Source organism: Maylandia zebra, linkage group LG7, assembly GCF_041146795.1.
Source record: "Maylandia zebra isolate NMK-2024a linkage group LG7, Mzebra_GT3a, whole genome shotgun sequence".
Classification (NCBI taxonomy): Eukaryota; Metazoa; Chordata; class Actinopteri; order Cichliformes; family Cichlidae; genus Maylandia; species Maylandia zebra.
In genome coordinates, this window is record NC_135173.1 from 9,426,587 (window position 1) to 9,444,814 (window position 18,228).

Below are 18,228 nucleotides of genomic sequence, written 5' to 3' on the forward strand. Positions count from 1 at the left end.
ACTATTAAGCACCTTGAGGTGACTGCTGTTGTGATGTGGCACTATATAAATCAAATTGAATTGAATTAATGTTACAAACTGTCTTCCTGGTTCAGTATTTTGACAGTTGCATAGTCCTCTTGTTGTCAGATTTGATTGCATATTCATATCCTTAACGTATAGCTGTTGACAGATTTGTTTACTTTTTTTAAATGCATTTGCAGTGGCAGCCTTGCTTTGATCAGTAAAGACGTTGTATTGTAGGACAGAACATTTGATGATCTTTCATTTGAACATATGTGAAGGTGGTGTTTTTTTTCATGTGAAGACACTTATTTAGGCATGTAGAATTAGAAATATTGACGTTTAAACGCTGAACAAGCTCTCTAATTTGGGTGTGTGGCGTTAGGTAAATGAACAGCTGTGCAGACAGATCTGGTTCTTTTGTGTTGCTAAGCAACAAAGACATTAGATTATCTGATGTATGTGGCCAACTATCTATACGTCTCTGTGTGTAAAACTGAATTCTGCTCGATTTTCAGGGTTTCTTTAGTAAAACGTGAAGCTGTCTGCATGGTTAAACATGCAGTTGATTCTGTGGATCCAAGTAGCTTGCTAAATACTCAGCTGGAGCCTTTTAGCTCACCCAGCAGTAGCAGAAGAGATACGTTTTAACGAGATATTGAGCACAGGAATTAAGCAGTCAAGCCCTTGTGGAATATTTAAGGGCACTAGTGATTATGAATAAAATGGACAGTAAATTTAGTGCTCTGTATGGTAAACTGGGAGTGATTTTGGACTCATCTAATCACATAATGAGGTGAAGACTGCTGTGGTGGAGGTAGTGCCAGCAGCTCCACCAGTAACGGCAGATGTGGGCAGAAGGGAGGAATTTGTTTAAATGAACCTTTGTGTTTAAATGTTTGTGCGTGATTTTGGGGATCATGTAAAAGAGAGTCGATGGGCAGTGTGAGTCTGTGTAGTCCTGCGCTGATTGCTGTCTGCCTTGATTGATGGTGTTGATTGATTGTGCCGTCGTCCTTTCTACCCCGCTTTCATGCTGCCGTTTTTGGCAATCTATAAAAACTGCCTTTCCCAGAATTATTTTCTGCTTTGTTGAAGCAGACAGGCACCAAACGAGTTCACTGTGATGTTTACAGCATCAAGTTTAACTCTGAGACTGGTAAATTTGTTCTGTTTGAACAGTCACACCAATAAAGCTTCTTCAAATACACCCCTCCTCCACAGTCAGCTGTGCCTCGAGCCAAGCGCTCATATCACGAGCGTGTGTTTCTGTGTTGGTGTTTGTTTACGTCTTGTGTTTTGACCAAACCTTGCTCAAGACGGTGCTCGAGGCATCTTCTGCAGCTGTGAGCTCATCAGCCCTCCGTGTGCGGATGAGTGAGTGTAACCTCACTGTGACATATGCTGCTGCTGCTGCGCGTCACAGTATTTCTCTCTAGTCTAGGCTACTTTGACACAAGGTCGAACAGAGAGAGCATCTGGTGGACGGGAGATGGAGAGTATTTGAGGAACGTCGGGGAGCATCTGGGTGTGCTCATACACGGGGAAAAATACCGACACACACTCTACAAATGCTTTCACATGCATAAACATTTATCTGATACTACCACGTACTGTCTCTCTCAGTCTTTTGGAGACACACACACAAAACGCACACACACCAGTGCAGTAATAGCAGCAGCAGATAGGGGCTGCTGCAGGACTGTGGAAGTCATCCGGCCAATCCGCTGGTAGGTTTTTGTGGAGCCCGGCTTCACACTGGTACATCTTCTCCTCTTTTTTTCCTCCCGACGGTCGTCGTCTCTCGCCATCTATCCGTGTCATTTTACATCTCCCATCCCCCCCGTCCTTATCTTCTTCCCTGGGACTAAAATTGGCTGCAGCTGGTTACTGCTGTGTGCTGGAGCAGCAGTGGAGAAGCAGAGGCAGGAGGCGAGAGAGTGTGGTTTCACCAAGGCGGCAGAAGATGTGCGGTGGATGGTTGCAAGGCTAGAGGACGCCTGGGAGGACAGGCTGTCTTTGGATATATACCTGTAGAGAAAGGACCGCTTATATCAACATCTGGGCCAGGTACTGATGAGGTGCCCGGCTTGCACAGCTCTTTCTCTCGGATGTCTTTCTCTCTCTGAGCATGTATCGGTGTGTATGTAGAGATATATGTATGCTGGTGTCTGTGCATGTCAGAGATATGGCCTATGCATGAATGCATAGCTGCGTGACATCATGGTAAACCCATCTAGAACAATCACTGTCTATTAGTAATGCCAATCAAGATTTCACCCTGTCTTCCATCTATTCCTTTGTTTTCCTCTCCTCTCCTCATTTCCTCTCCTTTCCTATCCTCTCCTCCTCTCCTCTCCTCTCCTCTCACCTCGCTCTTTTCTATTTGTGAAGCATTTCATGGTGCTTCGTGGCCTTGCTAAAATGGTGTCAGTTTACATAAGATGTTAGACTAAAAGGGTTGATCATTTGAGAATTACAGTGTCACCTGTGTCAGGGCCGTGTATGCATGGTTCCAATGTAAAGAGTTTCCTATGAAAGGCAGACACTGCCTGAATCTTAACTGGTATCCTGAACGCTGTCAACTGCATTTGACAGGAGGTCACTAGAGTATGCATGAGTGAGGAGGCATTTTTGTCATTTGTAAATGCATGGCATGTAACCTCATCCCTCCCGCTGTCGGATGTGATGGTTTTGCATATTGAATGCTGTGTGGAAAATAAGTTCCCCTCCTCTCATCCTCCTGGGCTTCTTTGGTTTCAGATGAAGGGAGGAGAAACTATTCATGGACATTATCTCACACACACACACACACACACACACACACACACACACACACACACACACACACACACACACACACACACACACACACACACGCACGCACGCACTATATGCCGCATAGATATGTTGGCCTGCTCCTTAGCCTTTTGCCCTTATTTTGTTTGTCATTTACTTTTCTTTGTTTCAGCTCAGTGACATAATGAAAAGGGTGAAAGCTCAAACAGCACGTAATCATCAGAGACAGAGAGGGAGAAATGAGGAGGTTTGAGCTTCTGTCCTCTGTAGCCTTTGTCACCCAACCTGCTGACACCGCACATTTAACCCCAAGGGGATCACTGGTTTACACAATTGCTCTAGTAGCCTTTGCTGTTTTGCTTTGTTGTGAAAATCATTGCAAGCCATTTTTTTCTCATGACACTACAAAATTGTGTTTTGTTCTCTCTCCCCTCCTTTAACATGCCATTTTCCCTTTTATTGCTCCTCAAGGAAGTTTTATACTGTTAAAATATTCCTCAGTGTTTCTCTTTGCTAACAGCTTTGACAGTCTGTGCATTCTGTATTGGTGCGCTTCGGCTTTTTGTTGGAAAATATTAAAGAAAATTACTCAAACTTGAAGACGAAGAGCTTCTGAAGTAGCTGATATTCATGCATTGATGCTTTGTGTCATTTTAAACTTTCAGTTTTCCGTAACGGGTTTAAAGTTGTGTGTCTTTTTTTGTTTAATAACTGGTGCTTGTTCTTCCACTGCAGTGGAAATCCTTTTGGTGGTTTTTGAAACAGTCTGACTTGGATCAAGAGAAAAATGTCCTTTGCCAGTTTGTGTCTGTTGTCATCAAGCTCTGACCTCTCTCTCTCTCTTGCTCGTTTTGTGTTTTAGGGGGGGTGGTTGACAAGGATTTGCGGCACTACCTCAACCTGCGCTTCTCCAAGGGCTCAGTGGACCACGACCACCAGCAAATCATCAGAGACAACCTCTACCTCCGCACTGTTCCCTGTGAGTCCACATCACCCTCTATCGCTCCCCTCTTCCACCCTCTGGCCGCCATCACTGCTGCACTCCTCTTCTTTTTCTTTTTTTACTCTTCTTTGATCTCATCCTCTCTGCTGCCTCACTGTATGTCTGTAATTGTCTCTTTCATTCTCTAGCACCATTTCTTGGATATCATTGTCAACCCTCCTCCACCAGCTAACACACCTTGTCTTTCTCTCCGCTTGCCCCTGAGATGTTACCCTTTTATTTTACACACACACACACACACTCATTCTCTCTGTCTCTCGCCGTCTATCGCTCCTTCTCTTCCCTCAGTCGTCCGGCTGCCGAGCTTTCAGCCTGAGGTTTCCACGGCAACCACCCTCTTGTCTTGAGGCTTGCGTTGTGGTAATGCCCTGCCCCCCCTTTAGCACATGCTAGACATGCACAACATACACAGATTTCTTTCTGTGTGTGATGAATTTTACACGCTGACCAAATGAGATGTTACATGTGAATGTTTTTTGGGGGGTTTTTTTGTCTGGGTTTTTTTTGGTTCTTTTTTGGGTTGTTGTCTTTTTTGTTTCCCCGGCACGTATGCCTTTGGCCTGTTGGGCGGCGATGTCATTGTGTGATTAATATTGAGGGGATGCAAGGCCCAGCAGGATCTTCCTGTGTCAATACAGGCAGCAGCTCATGAATCAGGCCTGATGCTTGAGTCTGCAGACTGCATGCAGCGTGTGGATGAGCTCGCTTTGCATGCATGTTTGGTGAAGGGTTTTGCACTCATCTGACATGTTTCATTATCTTCTGTTAATAGGCCAATTCATAGCGCAGATTCTGGTACAGACGCATGAGGAAACAGAGCTCGGCTTGACGTCAGCGATGGGTGTTTTTGTACTGGCTGCCTCTACTATACTAGATGTCCTCTCTGCCGGTGTGTTGAGCTGCTGACACAGAAGTGATTGTTTAATACGGTCCCACAGCTGCACAGTTCCTGAGCCTCTCTCTCTCACTATCACTCTATCACTCTTTTTTTTCTCCTCTTTTTCCCGCCGTCTTCATCTTCTGCTTTCACTCTCTCTCATGTTCCCCCTGCTCCCCTCCCACCCTCCTCTGCCTCTTTGATTTCTTTTGGTCACCACCTCACCATCACATTTTCTCTCCCTTTCAATTTTAACTCCAGGCGGCCTCTCCTTCTCCTTCCCTCTGCCTCTCCGTTCCTCTTTCTTTCTCAGACTGTTGGCTGTGTAATAGTGCAGTGAAGGCAGACTGACAGGGTGACGACAGAGGTGGTGTGGACTGGCTAAGCTTCAACACTTCTGCCCTATTGAGGCTAAAGGGCAGCACGTGTCTGTTTTGGTGGTTTTGTCGCCACATTGCAATCATAGTCCCCTTCCAGGGCTTTATGGGAACGGAAAGATGCTCATTCTGCGTGATGTGTTTGAGCAGTAATGACATCCCCATAATTAACTGCCTATCACTTAACAAAGCTGATACAGTGTAATGAAGATTATAGAAATTCCAACTCATAGACCTCCTGCATAGCGGCTTTGAATCATCATATGCTGATTATTTAAATGTCATTAAAATGCAGTTGTAATACTGCAGGAATCCCCCAAATTTATTTTAATGGTGAGCACTTTGTACTACTTGCGCTGTCTCATATACACTAATCAGCCACAACGCTGAAACCAGTGACGGGTGAAGTGAATAACATTGGCTTTAATATCAGTGGCAGCTGTCGAAGAGCAGGCTGATGAACTATCACTTTGTGAAGTTGGTGCGCTGGAAGCAGGAGAAATGGTCGGGCATTAGGATTGGAGTGACTTTGAAAGTTTCCAAAGTATGATGGTTAGAGGAGCAGGTCAGAGCACCTCAGTAGGGAAGTGTTGTGTGGTGTTCCCTGTATGCAGGTGTTAGTACCTGCAGAAGCAGTCCAACATAGGACAGGCAGTGAACCGGTGAGAGGGTCATGGGCTCACAAATTGCTGATTGAAGGGCATCAGAGGGGCAGTTCTGTAGCCGGTGCAGCATGCATGCCATGTCCTGAAAGCTGAAGTCCTTACTGCAGCAGCCTTGGTTCGCCTCAGGTCATTTGCTGCGTGACATTCACCCCCTCTCCCCCCTTACTTTTTACTGTCTTATCAAATTAAGGCATATTTTCTCCACTATATCTCTCTCTTTTTTTTTAAATAGGGGAACACAAAATTTAGAGGGAGCTGTGTGCTTATTCCCATCTTTCCAAGTTGTGATCAGAACCGGACAGCAGAGCAGTTAAGGAAGGTGTTCTGATGGTCTGATGATGTGTTTGAGCACAAGCTGGCAGAGACAGTTTGATGCTCTAGTTAGTGATTTGCTGGGTAATCTTGGGTCCTGTCATTCATGTGGAAGCTTTTGTACCTACGTAAACATTTTTTGTTTTGTTTTGTTTTTTTCCTGATGGCAGCGGCCATCTCTTTCAACAGGATAAAGCCACATTGCTGTGCTCCTCAAATCCCTGCTGTAATTTCTGGAATGCGTTCAACCTTCTGTTGACCTGGCCTTGAGGCCCCTCTCTTCACCTGCGCAGGACTTAAATGACCTGCTGCTTATGTCATAAACCTCAGAGGGTTTTTTTGGAGTTCATGCCTCACCAGAGCTGTTCAAGGAGACCTACAAAATATTTGAAAGGTGGTATTAGTGTGGCTGATCAGTATATAGTCAACGCACGATTTCCTGGCAGTGTGAGACTCTCATAAGCAGGCGTTGCTCAACCGTCAGTGACACAGCATCAGAAGGGCCAAAAACAAGGTTGATGGTCCTGAGTGCTGCACTGCTCGTGCCCTGTGGGCTGTTTGTTGTTGTGGTTTGGAGCGTTATAAAATCAGTGTTTTTTCTCCCTTGTCTGCAGCGCTCTGACCACGCTGTCAGTGCCGGTCTGTCAGCTTGACGAGCAGACGCCACTCTGCATCACAACACGCTGTCAGGGACGTGGGAGGAGGTGTGTCTGTCTGTGTGTGCGTGCGTGTGTTCATACAGCTAGAAGACTCACATGCTGACATCAACTACTGCATCCTGTTACATCATTCAGCTCAAGGATTGTCCATTCTTTCAGCAAAAATAATGAAATGAACATACTCGTTTACTCTCGGTCATTAATAACCGTATACAGATGCTGTATTGTGGCCTGCAGCCTATTGTGTGTGTGTGTCTTCTGTTTTGTTTGCTTGTGGATTTTTACTTATTTCAGGTTTATTTTGCACATGCGTTCACGCTTCAACAGGCACACAAATGGTAGCAGGACGAGCACTTCAAGGACATGTGCATATTTTTTACTAGGACAGGCGATAACAGTCACTGAAGACTGAGAAAGCTTAAAAAAATAAGAGTAAACAAGATTTTAAGTGACACAGTAACTGGTAAAAGTGTCAGGCAGTAGAAACAATATTGGCAGAAAAGGAGATTTTTGGACGTGAAGGTAGTAAAACTTGAGAGAGGTATCCCACCTTTCAGGTTGAACCATTTGATGAGATTGCTGCTGTTTGACAGTCTAACTTCTCAAGCCTTTTGAGCTTTTGAAAATTTCCAGCGCTATTTTATTTGATTTTGCAGGGCTACGTTGACCACTTCAGAGCCTGAGCTCCTGTCAGAGCGCCTGCTGTTAGGAATTTAGAGAAGAGTTTAAAATGGTTTTGCTCTCTGCATATTAGCAATGTGAGTGCCTCTTTGATACAACTGCAGATGAGAGCGTAAGACGGGGAAAATTTTCTAAAGGAGTGAAAACATCTGGAAAATACAAGAGAAGAGGAAGGAGAGAGGTGGGGGTACAGTAAATTGAGGGAGCGAGGGGGGGTGAAGGTGATGGATGTGGACACGAGCAAAAAGGCTCTGCGAGAAGATGGAAAATGGGGAGAAGAGGAGGTAAAGAGGAGGAGATCAGCAGGGGAGAGAGGGGAGGGGAGAAGGCAGCGGCAGAAGATGGAAAGTGAGAAACAAGAGTCGATGCAAGTGGATGTTAAGAGGATGGAGGGTAGAGATGTGGCGAGAAGGTCGGACGTGCAAGGAATGAGGGTAGAGGGAGATATGAGGGAGCCTCGTAAGTAATACCCGGGAGAACCATCTCCTTTCCTCCACTCTGCTCAGAGGCATCAGTAAAAGGCTCTATAAATAGCTTGAACAGTGAGCAGCACATTCCTCTACTCAGATAGCCTATAAATACATGCAACTTCTGTCACTTTACATCCACTGTTCTGGACACATGCTCCCCTGCAGCTTCCGACAGGGAATCCTCCTCAGACTGCAGAGGAGGAGCAGATAAAGATGTTGAGCTGAACAGGGCCAAGATGCTTCAGATGGTGATGGTGATAGGGGTGACGGATGTCTGATAATGATCACGGTGATGTGGGAAATTTGTGGAAGATGAAAGACACCTTCTCACCCTAATGCATGCAGCAGATCTTAATACACACTCGTGGTAATGCACACCATTCAGTGTTTGGTCATAGTACGCAGGAAGTGATATAGCACATGAAATAAAAATGCAGTAGCCTGCAAAAGAGCCACCGCTCATTTCTTTAGATTTTACTGGGAGGATTGCAAATGGGTGCAGTGATTTAAACATTTTCAGAAACAACATGGAAATACAGCATTTAAAGCAAGCAGCTTAAAAGTCAGTATTTGATATGACCATCTTTATTCTCCCTCAAAGCCTCTTATAAACTCTCTTAGACAAGATTTTTGTAATTTCATTTAGTAGGAATATTTCTCCAGTTGTCTGTTAAGGATGCTGCTTTAATAATGTTAAGGTCCAGGTTCTGGGAATGTGTTTTCTATCCAGGTATGGGATCGTTGTCATGATATGGTGGACGCTCCCTCGCGACCTTCCTTCTCATTTTGGTGACAGTTTGACCCCAAACTTTTAAGTGTGAATTAATCACTCCATAAGACCTGTTGTAACAGATTTTTGGTCCAGTTCTTGTTAAATTTAGAATGTCTCAGCATTTTCTCCCTGTTTCTTTGGCCTCCACTTTTCCACTGAGAGCATTTCGAATGAGTCTTCAGTGAATGAACTGAAGGTGCAGATCTCCCAGGTTCTGTCTGTCCCCCCCATTTCTTAAAGACATGAAGATAACGCCCACCGGCTGTAGTTTCCTCAGATTTTAGGAGGACAAAGTGTACACCATGGTAAGATATGTTTTCATATATATGCTTGTCCCTAGCACAAATGTTACGGTCGCCTTCTCCACACATGCAGTGACACCACGATGGGGGGCGAATCAGGGTTCAGTATCTCGCCCAAGATTTCTTCAACATGTTGGCAGGAGGATCCGGGAAGCGAACCACTGACCTTTCGATCAGTAGACAGCCGCTCTACCTCCTGAGGCGCCTGAAAGAAAATCTTTGGAAAGACCTTCATAAAGCCTGGAAAGCTATTCCTCAAGACCATGTTAGAAAATAATTACAAAAGCCTCTGACCTCTTGGAAGCAAAATATATATATATATAAGCAATTAGGGAGTGAATCAAGACTTTTGCACAGTGCTGTAGTTAAATACAGCTGTTTTAAGAAAAGCTGTTTAAAACTACTGCTCTCATTTTGTGTTACGTAGCTCCAGCACTGTCCTTCATTTTACTTTTTCCCCTTTTTAACTGTTTGCACACTACTGAGTGTATTTGCAGTGAAGGCACTGAAGAAAGCTAGAGTGCTTTAGTGCTAAGAAGAGCCTCAGAAAAGCTTGGCAACACTTACAAGGATGGTTAAAAATTAAAATCGGTCACCAGTGTGTGTACGACTGGACAGTGTGCATCGACCAGCTGAAGCCTCATATTGTAGTTTTCTCTGCTTTCCTCACAGTCATTGGTACACTCACACTTCCGCAACCTTTTGGCTCAGACAGCATGCTTTCCAATGTGGCGATGTGTCGAAGTTGGATTTGAATTCATTATCCTGTTGATAATGTGCAGTCAGATAAACAGCACCTATAAATACACAGGAACAAATTCTGCACCTCTAAATGAACACTCAGTCCATTCATCTGAAACGATTTGCTCGGGAAGGGGAGCTGTCGCTGCCGTTATCTACCAAATTCTCCCACTTCCATCTGTGTTTGGTTTTTGATTTTTTTTTTATTTCCCTCATTTAATATGAACGACTGAAGAGAAATCTGTGATTTCTGCATCCAGAAATTTATTCTAAAATTTAATCACGAAGAGGTTTGCGGTTGGAACGCATTCATTTTACTTATCAAGAGTTAAATCCTGCTTATAGATTGCTGATTAAATTACACTCATATTTACAAATATGAATGTGAATGGGCCTCAGTTCTAATTTAGCACTGTGGCTGATGATGAGGCAGAGGGGGAGGAAGAGGAGTGATGACAGTTATTTCAGGATGTTTGTCATGATGATAATGGCAAAGTTCAGCGAAGTGATAAAGATAAAATTAATTTCTCGTGTGTCGATCTGCAGGAGAATGATTTGCTCATATGTGCACAAAACGCACTGTACTTATGCGTGAGTGTGCATTTGTGGGGTTTCTTTGTACACTGTTGCATTGATTATTCTGTTTGTGTCTTGAGATTTAATAGGCTGGTTTAATACATGAATCATGGGAGTTTTACATGCCATTCTCTGTTAAGGTTTTGTGTGTTTTTTTTGACTCTTTATATATGTGTGTGTGTGTGTGTGTGTGTGTGTGTGTGTGTGTGTGTGTGTGTGTGTGTGTGTGTGTGCGCGTATGTGAGAGAGAGAGAAAGGGGGGGGAGAATACATCATCCCTCAGGGACTCGCTCCTTAAAGGGGTGATTTGCCTGCTGGCTTGCTCTTGTTAAAGAGCTGGCTGACATGCTTTGATGTGGTTCTGTGCTCCCTGCAGTGTGATTGGCACACTGGATTAATGTTGTTCCACAGATGAAAGAAACTGCGAGTGAACGATATGAATTTTATGAAATGAAAATGGTAAATATTGAAGATGATTAATGAATTGGTTATGTTTGCAAAGTGTTTTCCATGTTAAGCTCTGGACAGGTGTCGTCTTACCTCCTTTTTTCCCTCTCCTTAGTGTGATCCTCTCACTCAGCAGCTAATCACAAAATGAGTTTTCCTGTTTGTTGGTTTGTTTCTTTGTTTTTGTGGAAGCGTTTTATATTTATGTTCCCGTCTCCACTCCACCACTGTTGCTTTCTCTCTGTGGTAGTTTAAAGATGTGCGTGATAAGCTTGGCTCATTCTGTGATGGTCATCGCACACTTACACCTCAGTGAGTTCACGTGTTTTACACTGGTTAAAACTTTATTAGGTGCATCTTGCTGGTACTTTTGCTTTGAGAGTTTAATTCTTTGAGGCACTGAGTCAGCAAGGTGTTTGAAACTTTCCTCCTTTAGTCCATATTTACATGACAGGATCACACAGTTCCTGCAGATTTGTTGGCTGCTCATCCATCATGTGAATCTCTTGTTCTACCAAATCCAAAAGGTGCTCTAATGGATTGGGATCTGTTGACTGTGGAAGCCATTTGAGTACAATGAGCTCATTGTCATGCTAGAGAAATCAGATGGCCTGAATTTTGTGACACGGTGCCTTTTCCTGCTGGGTGCAGGCATCAGAAGGGATGTGGTCAGCAACAGTTCAGGTAGGCGGTGGCATTAAAACGATGCTAAGTTAATACTAACTGCACCAACAAGATATACTCCACAGCATTGCACAACCAGCACCCTGATCCATTGATGCAAGGCAGGGTAGATCTATGCTTTCATGTTGTTGATAGCTAATTCTGACCCTAACATCAGAATGTCACAGCAGAAATTGAGAATAAACAATTTTCTTTTCTGTTGTTCAGTTTTGGTGAGATTCCTTTGTCTTAATTAACACGAGTGACACCTGGTGTGATCTCCTGCTGCTGTAGCCCATTTGCTTGAGGTAGGATGTGTGTTCAGAGATGCTCTTCTGCATACCTTGGTTGTCATAAGTGTCATTCTGATGCTCAGTTTGAACTTCAGCAGATCATCTTGATCATGTCTGCGTGCCTGATTTGCTGCCATGTGATTAGCCGATTACATATTCCTATTAACACACAGTTGAACAGGTGTACCTAACAAAGTGGCCAGTGAGTATACCATACACCGCCTCTGTGTGAGGATTATGCTACCCCCCGCTTTCATCCTTCGTCATTCAGATCTGCAGACTAATAAAGGTGCTTTTCAGCCTGTCGCGGTTGATTTCCATCACCGCAGGAAATGCCTTGGTGCAAGGGTAATTTCTCAATGTCACGCAGACACCGACTCCGCCAGACGCTGATACATCTAGCAAGCAGTTGTCTTTGCAGCAGCCTCTGGATCTGACAGACAGACTTATGGAAGGAGCTCCACACCTGCTGCAGTGTTTAATCTGAATGCACACTGCCAGGTATCATTTAAAGAAGGGGTTTAATTGACTGCCTGCTTTAGTTTACGGAGGAAATTTGAATTCCCTAGAAAACCATATTTTGTCTCAGTCATCTGCTCTTTCTGATGGAGTAACTGACAGATGCATTGTGATAGTCTTGGGTTTTAATGACAAGCTAAAAACACACAGAATTTCATTTCATTTATATGTCCAAACATAGAAAATATGTCAAGCTGAAGGAAAAAAAAACACATAGAAAAATACTTTAAGGTGTGTTTTGGTGGTAAGCAGAGAGTTGCTGAGATTAGAGCTGATTTGAGTTTAACTTTTTTGTTTGGTGTCAATATAAGAGCATATTTGTGTTCAGTACATTACCAGATCCCTTTAATAGGAAAGTTTTGCCCCATGGTATAGTCTCCAGGATCTTATTTTAAAACCCCTTCTAAATGAACACACGTGAGCAATCCAAAGATCCGGAGTTTGAACCTGCTGTGGCTTTTTTTCTGCGTGGAGTTTATCTTCTGCCTGCTTATCTGTTAAGGTTATTGGTGACTCTGAACTGGCTGTTAATGTGAGTGTGAATGGTTGGCTGTCTCTCTGTGCTAGCCCTGCAAGAGACTGGTGGCCTGTCTGGGGTGTATCCAACCACTCGCCCTATCACAGCCTGGAAAGGCTCCAGCCACTCCCACCCAATGCTGAATAAGATAAGCGATGGTGACCACTGAGCAATAGCCACATTAAACAATCAAATATTGTTAAAAAAAACAAGCTTTAATATCTTTGCAAGTATTACTATATACAATGAAAGGTCTCTGAAAATGTTCTTTTTATTGATGCTGTTACGTCTTTGCTGCACAACAGTGAGTAGATTAAGTAGACATTGCAAAGACACTTTCCTCCAATAGGAAAAAAAATTAGATAGAAAATTATCTAATCTACTCAGAAATGACATGTCATTTAACCCGGACTGCTTTAAAAGGGAAAGAACACACATAAAATATTATTTTGATAACTCTACATGTGAATGATTATTGACAGCATGAACACACTGACATTTTTTCCAATACATTAGCGAATAACTACACCAATTATTCAGATGGTTGATAAGTCAAGGCTGCAAAAATGGCAGACATTAGCTGGTTTTAGAGCATTTTCTCATGTTTTTATGTCCCGTTAACAATAAAAAAAATCTTCACAAGAAAAAATGCAAAATAGTCAATCATATGAAAAATGAGCAACACAGTCTCCAAGTGACGCGGCGAATTTATAATTTGTGCATCCAAATGTTAAAAAGTCAACACGTACAGATAAATAATCGCATAAAAAGAAAAATCTGGAATAAGTCAGTTAACCGGCTAACGTCCCATCGTTTGATTAAAGATGCTGTTAAGGCTCTTTGACATTTTCAGTGCTTGGTGCAAGAGACAGGATTAATTTTTTTATTGATAAACGATTTATTTAATACGCCGCTTGACATCAGTAATGATGCAACCTTCCTGAAACTGCCAGGTAACGGAATAGTTCACCATTTTAAAGAATTACTGTGATTCACTTTCCAGCACCGAACGGGTCGACATGACTGATGCAGCTTCATGAGCAAGTCAGTGTAATTTAGAATATGTCAAGCCAATTTATCACTGTGTTTGGTCAACATCTGTCTTCTTCAATCTGCTGTACAGCTGAGAGAATCAGATAATAATAACATAAAAAATATTAAAAGAATACAAGTAAGAAAACAAATGTCAGGTTTAAAAGCTCCAAAATAAAGTTTTTCTGGGAGTTTTAAAAATAATCCAGATGTGAAAAGCAATTTTTTCCTGTTATTTAGGAGCAAATACAGTAAAGGTCTGATATCCAGATGTTGGTTCTGCACCTCAGAGAAACTCGGATCATCTGCTTAGCAGACCTCGGAGATCTAGTGGAAAGAGATATGGGGCCACTATCCCGTGTAATGACTTAAAAAAAAAACAATATCAAATCTTAAACTGATTGGGAGTTGATGTAGGAGACTGTGGACCCGAGCAGCTGCGGTCGACAAAGACAGACAGACTGACACCTGAATGAAAAAATACTATTACAATAGTCAAGCTGAGACGAAATGAAAGCATCTCTAACCTTTTCAAAGTCTCTAAAGGAAGAGAAATGGCTTCAACTTCACAAGTATCAAAGCTGAACTAAGTTAGCTTTGACAGCAATATTTGTTCATAAAAAGTGAGCGTTGTCAAAAGATCACTCCCAGGTTCTTGGTATCCCAGAAGTCTGGAACAATATACCTTCAGTTTTCTCACTCTATCCATTTTCCCTGTTTTCCTGGGCCTGTAACCTATCCTAGCTGTCACAGGGTGAGAAGCAGGGTACACCTCGCACAGGTCACCAGTCTGTTCACACTCATATTCACACCTACTGCACGGTCACTTTTATAATCACCAATTAACCTTTGGGAGGAAGTCAGAATTCACAAAGACATGGAAGGACCCCAGGTGGGGTTTCAACCCAGTACCTTCTTGCTGTGAGGCAACAGTGCTAACCACCATGTCTTTTCCTTTCGTTTTGTCTTTTTGTTTCTCCCAATGTCTTCGGTAAGGAAATAAGGAAAAATCAAGGATAAACAGCTGGCCTAACTACAGATCCACCTACTGCACATCCAAAGCTCAATAATTCTGCTTGTTTTAACCTTTATACAGCCTTAAATGTGAAGTGAGATGTCCATATTATGGAGATCCTCTCTTTTTAAGAGCCAAGAATGGAGCAGAATCTGTTTGAAACTGAGCGTTTGGAGCTGTGTGAAGCCGGAGCTTCTGGATCATAGGGATAATGTATAAATGCACAGCCCTCATTATTTGAAGCTTTCTCCACTGCAACAGTATATATGTGACAGGAAATAAGGAAAAGCTTAGAAAGTCCACCTTAAATTTGGTTTGTCTGTAGCAGAGTGAGCAGTGAGTCTCACACCTGTCTCTCTCGCTGTCTCACTGCTGATTGCAGCTAGACTGAAATGTGGAGCAGAGCATCCTTCTGCCCTGAGAGAGATTTACACTGAGACATGACATCCAAGTCTCCTAGTCCCCCCAGCCTGCAGTTCCCTTCAGAGTAAAACCTGTCTGCTCAAACAACAGGTAAATTACTCCGAGGTAACCAGGTGTGAGCTCTGGGTAGCCATGCTGCAAAAGTAATTGATTGATGAAGTAAGAGTCGGCGACGAGCACACACCTGCAGCGGTGCAGAGCAGAAAAGGATCAAACTGGAGACCTCTGACACTGTGACTAGTAAATCGGCTCCACATGCAAAGCGGTGTGTCATACCTGACATAAATATTATTTATGAACAGCTCGTGTAGATATTGCTGCTTGTTACCATGGTGAGTCTGTGTTGCCAAGTACTGACGTGTTGTCGTGAGAGCATACGCTCCTGTCAGAGTGTTGCCATGTTGTGTCGCTGCATCTGTAGCCCAGGCTTTGTAGTGTAAATAAGGGTGTGTGTGTGTGTGTGTGTGTGTGTGTGTGTGTGTGTGTGTGTGTGTGTGTGTGTGTGCTCGATGATACTTCTTCTATAGACCTGCTGTCACACTTCACATCTGTCAACCGGGAAGAAGAAGACGGAAGGAGGAGAGTGAATGAAAGAGAAGACCAAAGTGTTAGACAGAGTCTGAAGAAGAGACGAGAGGAGTGGAGAATAATGAAGGGAAAAAGGAGCGGATTAAAAAAGACAGGGAGGGAGTAATGGGGACAGAGATCAGCTATAGTGGAACGAAGAGCGACGAGGTAAATTGGAACAAGAATCAGGAGAAAGGATGGATGGATGGATGGATGGATGGATGGATGGATGTGTAACTGAGACAGTCTGTTGTGGTGCTCTGCTTGCTCTCTGCTAGAAACGACTGTGGGTAAACGGGTTCAGGGTTTTGAGGACAGTGCATTGTCTCTGTATTTTTTGATTACACTGTAACAAGATTGTGTCTTCTGACCTCACCTTCTAAGAGATGTAGTTTTTTTTTAGCATACAGAATTTTGAATATTATATTAATATATACCTACCAAAGGATGTAGCAGGGTTAAACAGATAAGCAGAAAGCACCACGTGCTAATTCAGTTGAAAAGATGTGCAGCATAATAAGGTGAGAATGGACCTACATTTAGTGTGCTATCACTTCTGTACATGCACGTATAAACCTCCTCGTTTAGCCCACTAGAGGATTATCGTGAAAGAGTGTCACAGCTATTCACCTTTTCAGGGACTATTTTTAGTTACAGTTATATTTGGTGTTAATTCAGTCTATGTAACAAATTCACTCAGCTCAGAAACGAATATGAGGTCTGTGAGACAAACAGCTACGCTTTTGTACAGCACAACTGTGGATTTTAAATTAAACAATCAAGACGTGGCTGAAGTACAGATGTTCAGCTCTTCAGCTTTTTTCAAAGAAATATTAAATTAACTGTTTAGTATTTCTGTTTTTTCCCCACATTTATATTGACGCACTCCTGTTTTCAGATGCTTAAAGTTATTTGGACAAACTGTCATAATTTTACACATAAGGATTGTTTTTAATACTTTGCCTGCAAAAGATTTTCATCTAAGACAAATGAAGTCTAGAAACCACCGAATGCTGTTTCATTTCCTCTGAGATGCTCGGCCTTTACTACAGCTTTGTCTTCGATAACAATAAAAGCACGCTCTGCTGTGTTAACATCAGGTGACTGACTTGGCCGGTTTCTTTGTCTTGGGATTCCGTTTTGCAGCGTTTGGCTGAATCTTAGCAGATGATACGGTGCCGTGCACTTCACTTTCATCCTGTTACTTCTGTCAGCAGCTGCATCGTCGATAAACACAAGTGAAACACTTGCACCTGCATCCATACGTGCCCGTGCCATGACATTGCCTCCAACATGTTTGACCATTAATGTGATAATGTGTTTCTTTCCTTCTCCATACTTTTCTCTTCTCCATCATTCTGGTCGAAATTATGCCTGGTTTCATCTGTCCAAAGACTTTTTAAAATGGCACGCTGACCTCGTCTTGACTTGATTGGATGTTGTAAAGGGTTTTTCTTAGCTGGGGAAAACAGTCTGTCACCCTGTACTTTGTCTCTGTGGTCCCTCGGGCCGTTTGGTGTTGCTGAGCTCGTTGGTGTGTTCGCTCTTTTTAAGAATATACCAAATCGTTGATTCCAACACTCCTAAAGTTTTTGCTGTATCTCTGCTTTGTTTTCGTTTCCAGCCTAATGATGGCCTCCTTCAGTCACACCAACATCTCTTTGGACGTCATACTGTGTAATACAGTCCAGATGTTCTCTGCTTAATTTTAATGAAGAAACTGGCCTCACCTGGCCATGAGACTGCTTGTCAGCCAATTGCCTAATTACTTTTTTTTTTCCTCTGTAAAAGGGGGCCGTGTATAAAAATTATTTAAATTCCAAAACGGTTAATGCAGTGCTTTTGTAAAAACCCCTTGAATTAAAGCTGAAAGTCTGCACTTTAATCACATCTTGATAGCTTTATTTAAAATCCACTGTGCTGGTGTGTAGAGGCAAAATTTACAGTCCAAATACTTATGAGCCTGACTATATGCACACAGAGACTCAGAGATGATTCTGTGGAACTATGCACATCCAGCTTTACTAGTCTGGGTTTGCTGCTCAGTCCTATTATCATATAAATGTTCTTTGCATTATAACCACAAATTTATTAAAATTACTGTGGAGGATAATGAGTATAAGAACTCTGGAGAAAATAATGACATCCCGTGCTCTGTGTCTATAGATTACAGTATTAACTATTAATAAGAGAGACTCGCTTGGCACCCCCACTCCACACACACCTCCTTGCTCCCACACATTCTCACGCAGAGACCGTATCATTTGCCTGCCTTTCCCCAACCTTTATTATGTTAATCAGTCTATCGATAGTCTATTTTTAGCCCTGAATCTCCACCACTCTGCTTCTCCCTCTTGGTGACTTCCTGTCTAATTATATAAATATGCGAATGAACACAGTTCACATTCTCAAACACACTTGCAAGCTGCTGTGGATGCACTGCGAGGTTAACCAATCAGCCTTTTACCCCCCTCTCTCTGTCTCCTTCTCTGTTGCTGCCTCTCTCTGTGTTTCT

At 42.8% G+C, this 18,228-nt stretch overlaps 1 protein-coding gene across 4 annotated transcripts in view; it reads left to right on the forward strand.

The window, feature by feature from the left end:
* Positions 1-18,228, forward strand: part of magi2b (membrane associated guanylate kinase, WW and PDZ domain containing 2b) — an 87,991-nt gene that overhangs the window by 22,070 nt on the left and 47,693 nt on the right. For 3 of the 4 annotated variants that reach the window (XM_004553379.5, XM_004553380.5, XM_012919665.5), the window contains exon 2: positions 3,665-3,781. In XM_004553379.5, the coding sequence (XP_004553436.1) occupies positions 3,665-3,781 (117 nt within the window). Of the gene's footprint in view, positions 1-1,877; positions 2,074-3,664; positions 3,782-18,228 lie in introns of those variants that run through there. The other variant, XM_004553381.4, reaches the window with a different exon arrangement.